This window comes from Micropterus salmoides, unplaced genomic scaffold, assembly GCF_014851395.1.
Source record: "Micropterus salmoides isolate LMB-PRFRI ecotype aquatic unplaced genomic scaffold, ASM1485139v1 Ms_hic_scaffold_19, whole genome shotgun sequence".
Lineage (NCBI taxonomy): Eukaryota > Metazoa > Chordata > Actinopteri > Centrarchiformes > Centrarchidae > Micropterus > Micropterus salmoides.
The window spans coordinates 4,681,518-4,695,990 of NW_024041039.1; the positions used below are offsets into that span (position 1 = coordinate 4,681,518).

Below are 14,473 nucleotides of genomic sequence, written 5' to 3' on the forward strand. Positions count from 1 at the left end.
AAATTAATCGGCCAAAAATAGCAAAAAAAGCACTTTCATCCCAATATGTCAAAAGGCCGAATAAATTTTACCGAACAATTATGTTGACATGTCGGCAGTTTGGAGGCATTTTAAAGTGTCGGAGAAAGACGCAAAAGTCGCCACTTGCAGACGCTGTTCTGCTGAATCTTCTCCAAGCACATCCACTCCATCTGTGGCTCGTTTGTGAGAAGGCGATTAAGCTAGCTGCACCTAAATTTGGAGTGCACACGTATTAAAGCCTTTATGGTAAATTCAATGAAGCTGCCTAGAGCGAGCTGACAGGCAGGTTAGAGACTTTATCCGGTCAGTTTGTCTCTTTACAAAGACAAGTGCTGCAGTATGAGAGTCCTGCCTGAACTGAGGCTGTGAAGTCTTCATGTTACGCCGGACGAGAACCACATACAACATTATTTATCAAACTGGGTCGGACTGGATGAATTTAGGAGGAAACACATGTGACAACGTCGGGTTTTCAAAATAAGATGTCTGTAAAGTATGGAAATAAGATTAATTGGATTGTATTCACAGAGAGTATAAAACATACTACATGTGTCCATTAAAATTAAATAGACACATGTAATTTACTTTACCGGACCCTCTGGGGGCCCAGACCCCCCCCACCCCACCACCACCACCACCACCACCATAGTCTCTCAAAATCCTGTGTGAAACACTGAGTAAAAAGCACATTCTGACTTAATTTATGCAATGGTAAAAAAAAAAGGCACAATAATAAATGGAAAAATGAGGTTGGTGATAAGACACATGCCTTTGGTGTGAGAGACCCGGGTTCGAATCCACTGTGAGACACCATTGTGTCCCCGAGTAAGACACTTAACCCCTAGTAGCTCCAGAGGCGTGCGACCTCTGACATGTATAACAGTTGTAAGCCGCTTTGGATAAAAGCGTCAGCTAAATGAATAAATGTAAAATGTTAATGTATTTGTTCAGTATGCGGCAAATTTTTATTCGGCTTCGGCCAAGATATTTCATTTCGGTGCATCCCCATTATTTATGCACTAATCTTTTAATTACTTCACATACTGCTGGGTAGGTTGTCAGTTTTGGGTCTCACAGCCTTATCTTTAATATTAACCTGAAATAATACATCAGAATTTATTTATAAAGTAAAGTCTTTGCCTCTGAGATGTAGGGAAGTAGATAAAAACAAGTACAAGTACCTAAAAACTGTACAGTACAGCACTTGAGTGAATGTATTTGGTCACTAACCATATTGTGAAATTATCCATATGAAATCACAGAGCCTTTTTCATTTTTGAAATCAGGTTAGAGTTGCTTTTCCACAAGTCTGTTGGGTCGAAACATTTGGAAGATCACGGAATATGAAACAAAGTTAAGAATTGTTCTCACCAGAAAAGAGAAGACCAGGAGACAGAGTAGAAATATTACTTGACTTTTAAACAATTAAAAGGAAAATGAAAAGACATGAGGATGAGGACACAGAGGACAGACTCGTTGTCTTACAAAAAGAAGAGGAGGAGGAGAGGAGATTCTCCACTCTGGTTCTCGGAGGCTGAGAAAGTAGTTAAAAGCGTACACGAGGGGAAGTGTCTTAAAAATTTTGGAGATGGATATATGGAGGAAGAGACGTAATCGGGATAAAAATCTGTTTTTTTTTTTTAGAGCTGAAAAGAGGAAAAAGAGAAATTTGGGCTTACAGAGAGAGGAAAAAATACGTACGGAGATGACAACACAAACGAGAAAGAGACAAACCGGATGTCTTGGAGAGACAGAGAGAGAGAGGGGGGCAAGAGACATTCAAATGCAATGGGAATTGAAGAGAGTGAGAGAGCACAAGAGACTAGCACAGAAGTGAAAGCTCGGTGGATTTAAGCCTGCAGGCGTTTTAGCAGAGCTCGTCTCTCTGGACTCACACCTCCTTTAATGAATCCACGCATGCACACACACTGAAAGGCATTTTTTTATCTGTCTGCAGACAAAACACACACACACACACACACACCTGTGAAACTATCCACACAAGTATATTAGTAAAACATACACACTAAAATAAGCCTTTCGGGATGAGTTAGAAACATGGACAACCTCAGTGACATGAGATACACACATGAACTGTTGGAGACATTGGAGAAGTGACTTTTCCACAAGTTGAAATTATTCTCCTTCATCTTTAAATCCTTCATCCTTTAAGTATAAATCATCTTTCTATCAGTGGTAAATACATCACACTCAGCAAGTTGATAGCTGAGATACATGTAGAACACAGCACAATCAGAAGTTGAGATTGTCCTAACCACATCAGGACAGGGTTTCTGCCAGTCCTTAAAAAGCCTTAAAGCAGTGGTCTGCAATCACATTACTTTGATAGTGGCAAAAAAAACATTATAGCGGCTGGCGCTGAAACAGATATCAGTCATGGCAAAAGTTACTCACGTAATCACTTCCTCTTAAGTGATTGTATTGAAGAACATTTTTGCAGCCGTACTTTATGTTGTGTTTCATCGAGAGCTTTTACTTTGAAAAGTTCTGAAGGAAATTCAAAAGAGTCTCTGGCTTCTTTGACACACCTCTGAAAAAACTGACAGAAAACGTGACATCGGATTCCCCTGAATGAGAAACGCAGGAATTTCCTCTGCCTGTGGACCAAGCGCCGGGATGTACACACTCCTGAACATGTTTAATTGTGATACGTAATACGATCTCTTCACAATCAATGTGTTGAAAAAGGAAGAAAAAAATACTAGCAGCAGGTGGGGATTGAACACACAACCATCCAAACAAGAGTCATGTGCACTACCAACTAAGCTAATCACACACACACAGTGAATGTTTGAATATAAATGGTCAATTGACGATGTTCTGACTTGAAAAAGATTTGCCAGACTTATTTGCCGACCCATGCCATAAAGTCTAAATTCCAAAAATCCACTCTGCACTAACAGCGTTAACTCCTGCGACCGGACAGCGTTTGTATCCACCTTGTTGAAACCTGCAGCAACAACGTAAGGAGGTGGTCTGACTCGCATCGTGATCAGATCTCAGCAGGTGTGAACGACATGTTTGGACACACAAGTCAAACGTTTCCCCTAACATGTTTAAAGGCCACCTGACCACACCTCTTAGAGCAGCATCGGCCCCTTGAGATTGTCCCGCTTCCTTTGACCTGAGCTTGTCCATGTTTGTTGACAGGGCCGATCAAAGTGCAGCCAGAATTAACATATCGAGTTAATTAAATTAATTATCTGGATAATGAGAAGAAAACAGAAGATATTAAATCAACTATTGTAACTCTAATATCTCTTGTTGTTTCTCAGTCCAAATCACTAACATGGAAGTGTAAAACTGTTCTGCAGTGGGGCAGCAGAGGGCGACAGAGTAGCCATCTATTTTCTCACATAACAGAAGGTCTTCATCCCTCCATCTCCTGCCAGACAGAAAGGACCTTTCCTTAAAGCAATTTCACAGCCGTACATTAACTCCGTGTTAATGTGAGACACACACACACACTCAGGGTAAAAGGCGTAAAAGTAATCTGAACGGCAGATGAGACTAAAGGGGGAATTCATGCAGCTTAGCAAGAAGGAAAGCGAGAGAGAGCAGACTGGTATAAGAGAAGAAAGAAAAAAAGGAGAGGTATAGAAAAGAGAGATAAACACAGAGGGAAACTGCAAAAGTGTGACATTGACTGAAAGAGGAGACGAGAAAGAGAGCAACGTAGGAAATGAAGAGAAAAAAGTGAGGTGGAGTGGCTTTAAAAGGGAATAGAACTCCTTTAATCTATTGGTCTCTCTCCTGCAGCCTCGGGCGAGCCTCCAGCACACTCTCCCTCTCTCTCTTTCTCACTCTCCCTCTCCTCTTCTTCATTAGTGGGCGATCAGGGAGTGGGTGGATTTAATGAGAGGGTTAACATCAGTGGTGGGTAGAGTACCAAAAAAAAAACTTTACTCAAGTAAAAGTACAATTACCATTTGACAAACCTACACAAGTAAAAGGATTAAAGTACTTGGTACGTTTATTATTGTTTAGTGTGTGCAGGCCAGAGGTCTTCACAAGTCATTTTATACAAGTCCAAGTCAAGTCTCGAGTTTGGAATAATAAGTCTTTCACTCGCTGTGCATCAGGTTAGAAATAGCCGCTTATTTTTAGGAAATGCACTTTGCTTTGCATGCTGATTATCTCTTATTTAGCTATTTCTGATTAATACAATTAAATTCAGTTTAATCTCCATGAAGGTATTGATAAGATCACTTTAGACTACTTGCTTTGATATGAAGGCGCTGCATATGGTCTGCCAGTACAGTATGATTATTCCTAAAGCATCTTTACAACATAAAGAATTTTTGTGATAATAACCGGGGAGAGGCTTGTTGTTGAATGAAGTAAGATAAGCCTACATATAGAGGGAGACCTGTGCCTCTCACGTAAAGCCAAACAGGACTGTTTTAGCCACCCTATTTACTTTCTCCCTTTGCAACTAAAAAATAAATGAATAAATAACTGGCCTACTGAGTGAAAGCCAGGATCAGATTCAACAACGTCATTCTGTTTTATAATTTTACAAACGGGCATCGCTATAAAACAAATGGCAACCAATGTAAATTAGAGAAAAATAATTTAATAAATAAATTATTTCCTTCAAAAAAAAAGTAATAACGTATCAGGATCAATCCAGTGATCATGTTACAGCAACCCGACTCGTCACATGTGAACGCACGGTCATCATAGTTCAGCGCAGTGGGGGAAGCCCTGTAGCGTCAGTTTTTGATGGTAAAGGCAGGTATGTTATATTTAACAGAAAAGACTGAGTATGGAGGTGGTTGGAGGGCCAGAATCCCGCCTTTGAACCAGGCGAGTGGTGTTCGTGTCCCGTCTGAAACAAAAAGTGAACATTAAATGTCTTTATTGAAGTTACTAGTTACGCAAGTGACGTAAGTTAACTTAGGTGTTAACTGACATACGTAGTTATTATAACCCAAACCATGATCTTTTCCTAACCATAGCCAAGTAGTTTTGTTGCCTAAACTTAACCAAATTGCAACGTTTGACGACTTTAATAACGTGCCGTTTCAAAATGGGCGATGTTTGGAAACGCTTGCGTTTTAATTTGAAAGTCTGCAGTTACCGGACTTGAGCTGCATTAGTTGAACAGTCAAACCTTAAATTGAAATGGTATTTTCTAAATGTTTGCATCTGCCCAGCTCATAAATATCTGGTCAAGGGCTGCACCCGACTAAGGATCTACAGAGTCGAATCAGAATTGTCCTGCCTATAGTCGACTGGTAGTCGAATCATGTGTGTTTTTGTGCACGGCGATTGCGAGCCCGAAGCTAATCTGAGGCTTATTGTTGATCACTTTCTCTCTCTTTCTCCTGCCATTCACCAGTCTTGTGCAGAGTTTGCCGTACTGCCGACAACTACATGCACGTCGCGGTTCCTCTCTGGTCTATTTCAAGTTATTGGAAGAAAACTGGTAGTTCTATGTAAAATCAGACGTTGAGCACCCGCCATATCAATAAATGGCGCGATCCTTGTTTCACAGTCGAATCAGGCTCCGCCCATCGAAGCATCGACTCTTTGACTATCTGGGGTCAGCCCTTGTCTGGTTCTTATTGTAATTTCGATTTTAGCAAATAAGGCAACATTTAGGAAGATTTTTGTTTCAAATTTGAAAGGACTAACCAAAGTTACATCCTCTGAATCCAGTAAGACAGCAGAATAAAGACGAAGGAATGGATGCTGTTGTATTAAGATGTGACCAGTATAGAAGAAATGTGCCAAAGAAGATGTATCCTAATAAAAAGTCCTTTATTTAAGGGTCATACATAAGAAGCACGTCACTGAAGCAAACCATTTAATTCCACCTCCTGTTGCCAAGTGTGTCCAATTTGTCTCCATATAACACGGATCAATATACGCAGAGTTGTTGTATATGAGACCCCAGATTGAACAGTTTAGAGGAGAGATTTCCTCTGTTACTGCGGAATAAAGAAAAGCACCAAAATCTGAATTAGCCAGAAGGTCAGTGTCAGTATTGATTATGTAGCCTCATATTTATTAAATATTTATTGTAATAAGTAGTGAACATCAGCTGCCAGTATGGTTTCATATGTGAGACAGTGTGTATTGTGTTCGCAGCACGGTGTGTAGTCTGCTGGAGTTGTAAAGCCTTGTATGACTGAGTGTGTGTGTGTGTGTGTGTGTGTGTGTGTCCTCTTCCATTGGACATGCTGATACACTGAGCTGCTCTCTGAGGACCTGCAGTCATCTGAACAGGCAGTGTGTGTGTGTGCGCACATTCATTGTGTCGTTATTTACTCTGCCGTACAAACAAAGCAAGGTCACATTCAAGGTGACGTGATCTCACCATCTCTACCTTAACATGCAAACAAGTTATTTCCCCCCCCCCCACCACCCTCTCGCCCCCTCCCCTCTCTCTCTCTCTCTCTGAATAGGCAAATAGAGAACGAATGAGCAGCAGCCGCCCGACCAAAGTCAATTACAGCAGCCCTGGGGATGTCGTCTTAAACAATGCTATTAGTTTCTAATAGTTTTTAATTACTGGCCTTCTTTTTATATAAATCAACCCCTACTTTCTCTCTCTTTCGTCTCTGTCATGGAAAAACCTATTTGTGTCTGTAATTAAATGGAGGAGAGGGATATGAATTTAGTGGCCCTCGCTTCTCGTCTCTGACTGTTTCTGTTTGAGCGGCTCCTGATTAATGCCAATACATATTGCTTGAGATAACCATTTAGTGGTTAATTTAGCCAAATTTATTGCCTGCGTGCCGTCGCAGGGCGGAGCACAGGTTGGCGGGGGGGGGGGGGGTTGCCCTCTCCTGAGGCCACGGGGTCCTGTCGCAGTGTCACAGCACTATCTGGTGGAGAGTGTTGGGTACTGCAGCGCTCTCGGGCGTATGTTGTAATCATCCTTATCTGGAGGTAAATAAGCAAAAAAACAATGCATATGCAATGCAAATATTGCTAATCTCAAGTATCTGAAATAAACCTGTTGTGTAGAGGAGTAGGAGTTGATCAAGTTTGGTGAATGGTTAAAAACTTGTATCTAAAAACAGAGAGAGAGGTAGAATTAAAGGGGTGGAAAAGAAAAAAACAGGAAAGGTATAGAGACCTAAATTAAATAAATTAAACATTATCAAGTATATGATTGAATAAACAAATAAAATATATTGTCCACAATAAAAATTGTTCAACTGTTAAACTAATAATAAAATTATCTTTATTTTATTGGGGCAGCATTTATTTGTGATTTATTATTTCACAGTGCCATTTTTCCCAGCGATTGTCTTATTTCATAATTTCACTCAAAAAGTCTTCACCTTCATCAATGAAGACAAACAAGTGAGAACAAGACATATATGGGTCACCGCTAGCTAACTAGCTACTTCTAAGAAAAAAAGAGATGGGAAGTCTAATTAGAGAAATAACAACTGTTACTCAACGTATTTCATTGATTTATCTTAAAACACATTAACTGCTCCCAGCAATCGCAACCACAGCTTCTGTGTCGACGGCACTTACTGGTGATTGGTTGGGACATGACATAAAAGAAATCTGCTAACATAAACATGTGATGATGATAAAATGGATCAACAGTTCAGTAGGGCAAGAATATGTGCAGTTTATAGGTGGAGCAAAATTAGCTACCTTTCTCCAACAGTTGGTGACGACTTGAATGTATCCACATCAGGTAAACTCACTGCCCCACCACTGCAGTGTGTTTGTTGTCAATATTTCTGCAAAATACCATAAAAAAGTAGCCAGGCTGAACTTTGCCAGGCCTTCACTGGGTAGTCTATTCACCCTTATCAGAGACTAGATCCCTTTCTCATCCCAGGGTATCAAATACCGAGGCTTTGACACAAGGTACCCTTCGGTGTCCGTACAGGCCTTCAAGTAAGTCCATTGGAACCCATTTGCCGTCTGAAACTAAAAGTATTTAAAGTTTTTATTTATATAACTTTACATGCATGAGTTATGTCACCTAATGTACTTATTTCAACCAAAACCTAAAGCTCACCTCAAGTAGTTTTGGTGTCTAAACCTAACCAAACTGCGACCATTACACAACGTTAACCACATCTTAAAAAGGCGTTTTCATATGGATGCTGAAAGGTACCATGTGCGCTTTGTAAAGGGTCAGTATTGGACGCCGTGGGACGAGGAATGTGTTGAAATAATGGAAGGAAGTGGAGTTTATGATGAGTTATGAGATGAGCCGTAGCTAACTTGCAACTGATGTCTATACACTTGCTGTGTTGGTTGTTTGTGAATCATGCCTTATGTCATAAATATAGTATCTCACAAAAGCGAGTACACTCCTCACATTTTTGTAAATATTTGATTATATCTTTTATTATTATTATATTTTTCATGTGACAACACTGAAGAAATCATTCAACTTGAACGTCCTCATCAGACTGCTCACTTTCTACAGTCACCCTCTTCTGGCCTCCTGGTCCTGACAGAGACAGACAGATATCTGCGTGAAAAGCCACAGTCGGCATGCCGCCGCACGCTGCTTGTTCCTGTAAAGCCGGGCCGCTCTGTGAAAGCACACATGGTTGCGGGATAAAGGCCTTTTCACACGTGATGAAGCTCTAAACTTTTGTTCAGTATGAAGAAGCGAATGCGACATAAAGGTGGATATTCTTTCCGTGCTGACGCCCACGCCCTTACAAATCTACGCCAATCAAACACAAGTAACATGAAAAGAACATAAACAACAACCAATGAACGCCTCTAATCGTGTGTTACACAATTTTAGATACCAGATGTTCTGTCGATTTATGCTACCTATTGATGTGCTACTTAGCGGTTCTGCGCATGACCCGCAAGCGTGGTCTTTTTCCACGGCCATAAATCTGTGGAACCTTGCTAGCTGTTGGGCATGCCGTCAAGACAGTAGCTGATGGTCAGCAATATCAAAATGTAATCATTATTAGTCTATCAGAATACGCTACCCCTGATATCTTAAATAAAGATGGCATAATATAGTATTTAAACATGCTCCCCATCTCCTTACAGTACACATGGAGTGAGTAGTGGTGCAATATAAAATGATTCAGACGTCATGATGATTCTATGATAATACTGTGAGAGTTATAACTTTATGGGATTAGAAATAGGAACACATAAGGTAGCATTTTTCGACAAGGCAGCATATATTGTCAGAACACCGGTCTGCTGTTAATTACAGTAAAATAGATATTAAATGCCAAATATATTTATAGCCTTCTACATTTGGCCAAACGGAAAATCCACCCACATTTGGTGGGTGGCGGGTGTTAATTTTTATCCCTGGCGCCAACCGCTATCAGGAAAACTTTTAAACTTGTTAACATATGAGCATAAAAACAAAACATATCGTGGAAATGTGTGTATGGAGTGTATTGTCTCAGGCCTATCAGAGATGCACAGCAACATGAAAAGACAGCAACACACACACAGAGGCTGGCAGTGTGTGTTGGTCTGATTAATGACGGCGGCAGCAGAGCAGCTCTCAGCCAGCTGTCACATGACATCTGATGACTGTCTCGCTCTCTCTCACCCACTTTCTGTCTTCCTCTCTCGCCCTCTGTCCAGCTCTTCCTCTGTTATTTTTTTTTTCTCATGTGATGAATTCGCTCCTCGGTCAGTGTGAAGTCCAACAGTTAGGAACGGCCAGAATATCAAACAAAATCCGCCATGAAATAACAACCCCCCCCCCCCCCCCCCCCCTCTCTCTCTGTGTTTCTATGTCTCTCTCTCTCTCTCAGTGATGAATAAGGGTCAGTGTGTGACAAAGTACTACCGGTGGATCCAGAAGAACGGGGGTTACATCTGGATCCAGTCCAGCGCCACCATCGCCATCAACGCCAAGAACGCCAATGAGAAGAACGTCATCTGGGTCAACTACGTCCTCAGGTCAGAGGTCAACTTGGCTTGGTCGTCATCTATTGTCTTTCACAAATGGAGATATATGAAAAAGCAGATTAATTAATTAAAAAATTATGCACACAAGTACAAGCATAATCAAACAATAGATGAACGACTGGATGCATATATGCAACAAATTGATGTGCTAAATTGATATATTAAAAGGGAATAATACTGTGAAATTACACAAATGCACATGAAATAGAAGGATATTGCAGGGGGGAGTTAACATTCACTGCCGTAAGCTATTTTATTGTGTATATATTGTGTATAAATAAGGAAATGTTTTGTGAGTAACTGAAACAAACCGTCTTTCTGTGATGTTATCACAGTAATCCAGAGTATAAAGACACGCCCATGGACATCGCCCAGCTGCCCAACCTGCCCGAGAAAACATCTGAGTCCTCCGAGACCTCCGACTCTGAGTCAGAGTCCAAAGAAAACTCTGGTGGGTATCTTGGGATTTTCCCTGTTTTTATATAATATTCAGACTAAAACATTCTCTCTAACACACAACATTCTTATAAAACCTATATGAGTCCTTACAAGCACCTCTTCAGGCTTTACCAGTGTAACCAGCAGTGAGAAATACAGCCCGAATAAGAGAAGCCAAAGATATTTTATCAGTTGTTGCCAGTGTGCAGTCTGTGCCAGGCTGGATGGTGATGAACGCCAACAGCTGCAGGGACTGAGCACTCACTGGCAGGGCTGCAAACCGCCACAAAATGACATAAAGCACGGCATAACGCCACAAAATACCTCCAAACTTCACACAGCTACACAAAACACCTCAACAAAGAGGCCACAACGCGCCACAGAACGCCCGCCAAAACACCAAAACAAAACAAATGGAAACGAAATCCCAGATTTGACAGCATGACACCAACATGCTGCTGCTTCTCAACATTTTATGTCTGTGAAAGCCAAAAATTAAGGTGTTGCCAACATAGCGCTAGATTTGGCGACTTTTTTGGGGACCTTTGGTGGAGATCTCCCTTGGTTTATCTTGACTTTTAAAGTTTGATAATTGGTGTGATACCAAATCAAAGTTAAGGCTAGCGTTAGCTCTTTCTTGGATTTGGGAGTTTCTTGAGCTGTTTATTAGATTAATTATCGAAATGACAAAATAAGAATAAATAAGATATTAAAAATACTGACCTCTGAATTTAGATCCTGAAATACAAATAAAGGATTACCAACATTTCAAGCAGCCAATACTGAAGAAGTTGTTCACGCACTGCCAGTATAGTTGAATTTAAACCAATACAGGACCTCCACCTTGAGCATAATATTATCAAGTCCTGCAGCCTGCGTTGGCATGATGAGAATCAGTGCCAGCTGTTATTCTTGCTGGAGGAGAATGATTCTGGCACGCTGTCGGCTGTAAACTGATGCCAGCTGCTGCGGGAGGTGGCCAGCTTCAGCCGGGCTCCAACAGGCCCCGGGGTGCTCAGGCTCAACATATTCTAAAATGAGATATCTGGCTTTTGACCTTTTTTCTGTTAGGATGCAATCTACACGACCAGAGAGGAGACAAAGAGGCCTTTTCCTCTGCGTTTGTATTATAGTTGTTTTGTTTTTTTTAGTAGTTAAATACACCATAATATCAATGACGTTAACAAATAACTGCTGCCCCAAATACTCACTAGAGCGCACCACATGTGGATTAATCCGCTGCTGAAAATAGTCCCCAACAAATGCACTTTCCTCTTGTCTGTAAATTACCAGTGGTGGACAGTAACTAAGTACATTTACTCAACTGTACTAAATTTGAGGTACCTGCACTTTACTTTACAGTTTTTTCTGCCAGTTTCTACTTTTACTCCTCTACATCTCAAAGGGAGATTACTTTACAAAGTAAGCTTTTTACACACAAAATACAAAAAGAGTTTATAAAATATGATGTTTTGTTTTAAATTACACAAAATGTGACGATATACTGCTTTTAATTATTTACATTTCATTCATTTAGCTGACACTTTATCCAAAGCCACTTACAATTGCTGTATATGTCTGGAGCAACTAGGAGTTAAGTGTCTTGCTCAGGGACACAATGGCGTCTCACAGTGGATTCAAACCCGGCTCTACTGCGCCGTCACCACCCACCATTTGAACTTAATGTCAGTTAGGTTGAGGTTTGGACTGTCGGTCAGACAAAACAATCATCATGGAGGTCTCACTTTGGGGTCTGGGTTATTGTAAAATGATGGCATTTCTCACTATTTTTGGAATTTTTACAATCAATCAATTAAGTGAGAAATTAATCAGAGGAATTCGTAATGAAAATAATTATTAGTTGCATTCTGATAAATACCAACAAAATACCAACTTCACCAGTAAAATCCTGCTTTTGGATAAATGCATAAGGAATAATAATCTCATGATATAATATATACTACTACAACAGTCACAGTGGACATTTTTCTGCATCGAGTACTTTTACTTTATTACTTTGAGTTCATTTTCCTGGTTGTACTTACATACTTTTATTTAAGTAACATTTTCATTGCAGTACTTTTACTTTTAACAGACTACTTTTATAGTGTGCTGTTAGAACTTTTCCTTAAGTAAAGGATCTGAATACTTCGTCCACCACTGGAAATTACCGAGCCTTTTTAACATGAAAATATACATTCGTGAGTTGTTTTTAAAGACTTACGTCTCGAGTAGAAACCAGTAGGCTTGGAGATACAGACTAAGTCACTGCCTACCACCAAGTAAAGCTTCGTATCCTTTGCTTTTAAATAACCTTAATTTCTTATTGTTTTAAAATTGTTATTAATTTAAATTAAGTAATTATTTTATTTTACTTTACTCTCTTGTAACACTTGCCTACAAAAAACTGTAAACTATTTTTGTCATCTACATATACATGTAGTTAGTTTTTTTGTACTGGTGTATGAAATGTGCTATAGTACAAATAAAGTTGCCTTGCCATGGTTGGATTTGGTCCCAAACAAATATCCAACGTTATTGCATTAAAGAAGAATATGTGAGTGTGAGGTAGAAGAGAAAAGAGGTGATTTTTCTTTCAACTGTTTTTAACTGCCTTCACTACTCTCCTGTTGTGCAAAATTTTAAGGGAACTTTAAGAAGTCAGATTCAACTTAACTGTAAAAGTCAAAGCAGCAGAAGCCAAGATTTCCTGAGTTTGAGTCAAATTCTTCTCGTAATGCATTTTGATGTCTTTGTTTAGACCCTACCTGCCTAGTAGCTTGCAAATGTCACATTCCTGGTTTATAAGGAAGGCTTTCTGTTATAAATCCAAGCCGAAATAACAACAATAAACCCTCAATAAAAAAAATTCAATCATCCAATCAAAAATCCATATTTCCATTATTTTTATTGAAAGGCCTGTCTCCATCTTGATAAAGTTTGGTGAACTGAGGAAACACCAGGGACAACAATGGACAGGACTTTATAGTTTTAGACCTGACAAATCCTGATATGTGGTACTGTGGAAGTGTTCTCAATAAACCAAACCAACCCCTCCCTGGGAAACACTTAAAACTGCAGGTGTGTTTTTGATTCCAGCCCGAGAATAAATCTGTTTTCTCAAAGCACACTTAATGTAGATACAAGGTTTTCCCCAGACAAAGCAATTGAGTCGACATTTCAGGTGCCATGAGGGAGTCAGAGCGTTGCCAGCTGGGCAGCCGCTGCCCTCAGTGTGTGCTGGCAGGGTTTGGTGTGTGTGTGTGTGTGTGTGTAATGGGCTGGACCGAGCCAACATGCCTGAACAGCAGCAGCTACAGATACTGAACACACATCAGGGCATCCACAACACAGCACATGGAAATCCTGTCTGGAAAAATAAAACGATTACTACTCCTGAGATTCACTGCTGGAGAATACAAATCCGCAAATAGTGTTTTAATGCCACATTCACTTTTTTTCCTTCAGAATAATTTTAAGTGTTCCACCACTTTGATCCCAGGTGAAAGATCTCAACAAATATTGAATGGATTACCGTGATTTTTTTTTGTATAAACATTCAAGTTTCCAAGAGAGAGAAAAGGCACGTGGAGACTACACGACTTTCAGCGTCAACTTCAACTTGCTGTCTTGTAACGGGAGTCTTTAAGGCCCCATCTACACTACTCCGTTTTAGTTTAGGAACGGAGAAATAAAACAAACACGATCTCCGTCCTCACCAGCGTTTTAGCTGCGCATCCGAGTTGATCTCTGTCTATACTAAAACGACTGAAAACGCACATCTAGTGGCCGTTCACGTACAACACCGGGCGTGCAGGTGTAAACATGAAGCAGATGATCTCTCTCTTCTGTAGTTACAGAAGGTTTGGCAAAATAATAAAGTAATGCAGGCGCAGAACCACACCAGAATTTTTTTTGCATGGACCAATAACGAGCTGTGACTGAATGGAACACGGGAGTTAAAAACGGGTGTGGCGGCGGAAAGCAGACTGGGAGTCATCGCAAAGTAAACGGCGACATGCACAGTAACCTACAAGTGTAGGCTGTAAGTGTTATTTGCACGGTACAAGATATTTTAATAAAAATACCAACGCAAAAA

The 14,473-nt window shown here is 40.3% G+C and overlaps 1 protein-coding gene across 2 annotated transcripts in view; it reads left to right on the forward strand.

Moving 5' to 3' along the window:
- Window positions 1-14,473, forward strand: part of LOC119910711 (neuronal PAS domain-containing protein 3) — a 659,826-nt gene that overhangs the window by 637,986 nt on the left and 7,367 nt on the right. For both annotated transcript variants that reach the window (XM_038729499.1, XM_038729501.1), the window contains 2 exons: window positions 9,780-9,927; window positions 10,272-10,387. In XM_038729499.1, the coding sequence (XP_038585427.1) occupies window positions 9,780-9,927; window positions 10,272-10,387 (264 nt within the window). The remainder of the gene's footprint in view (window positions 1-9,779; window positions 9,928-10,271; window positions 10,388-14,473) is intronic.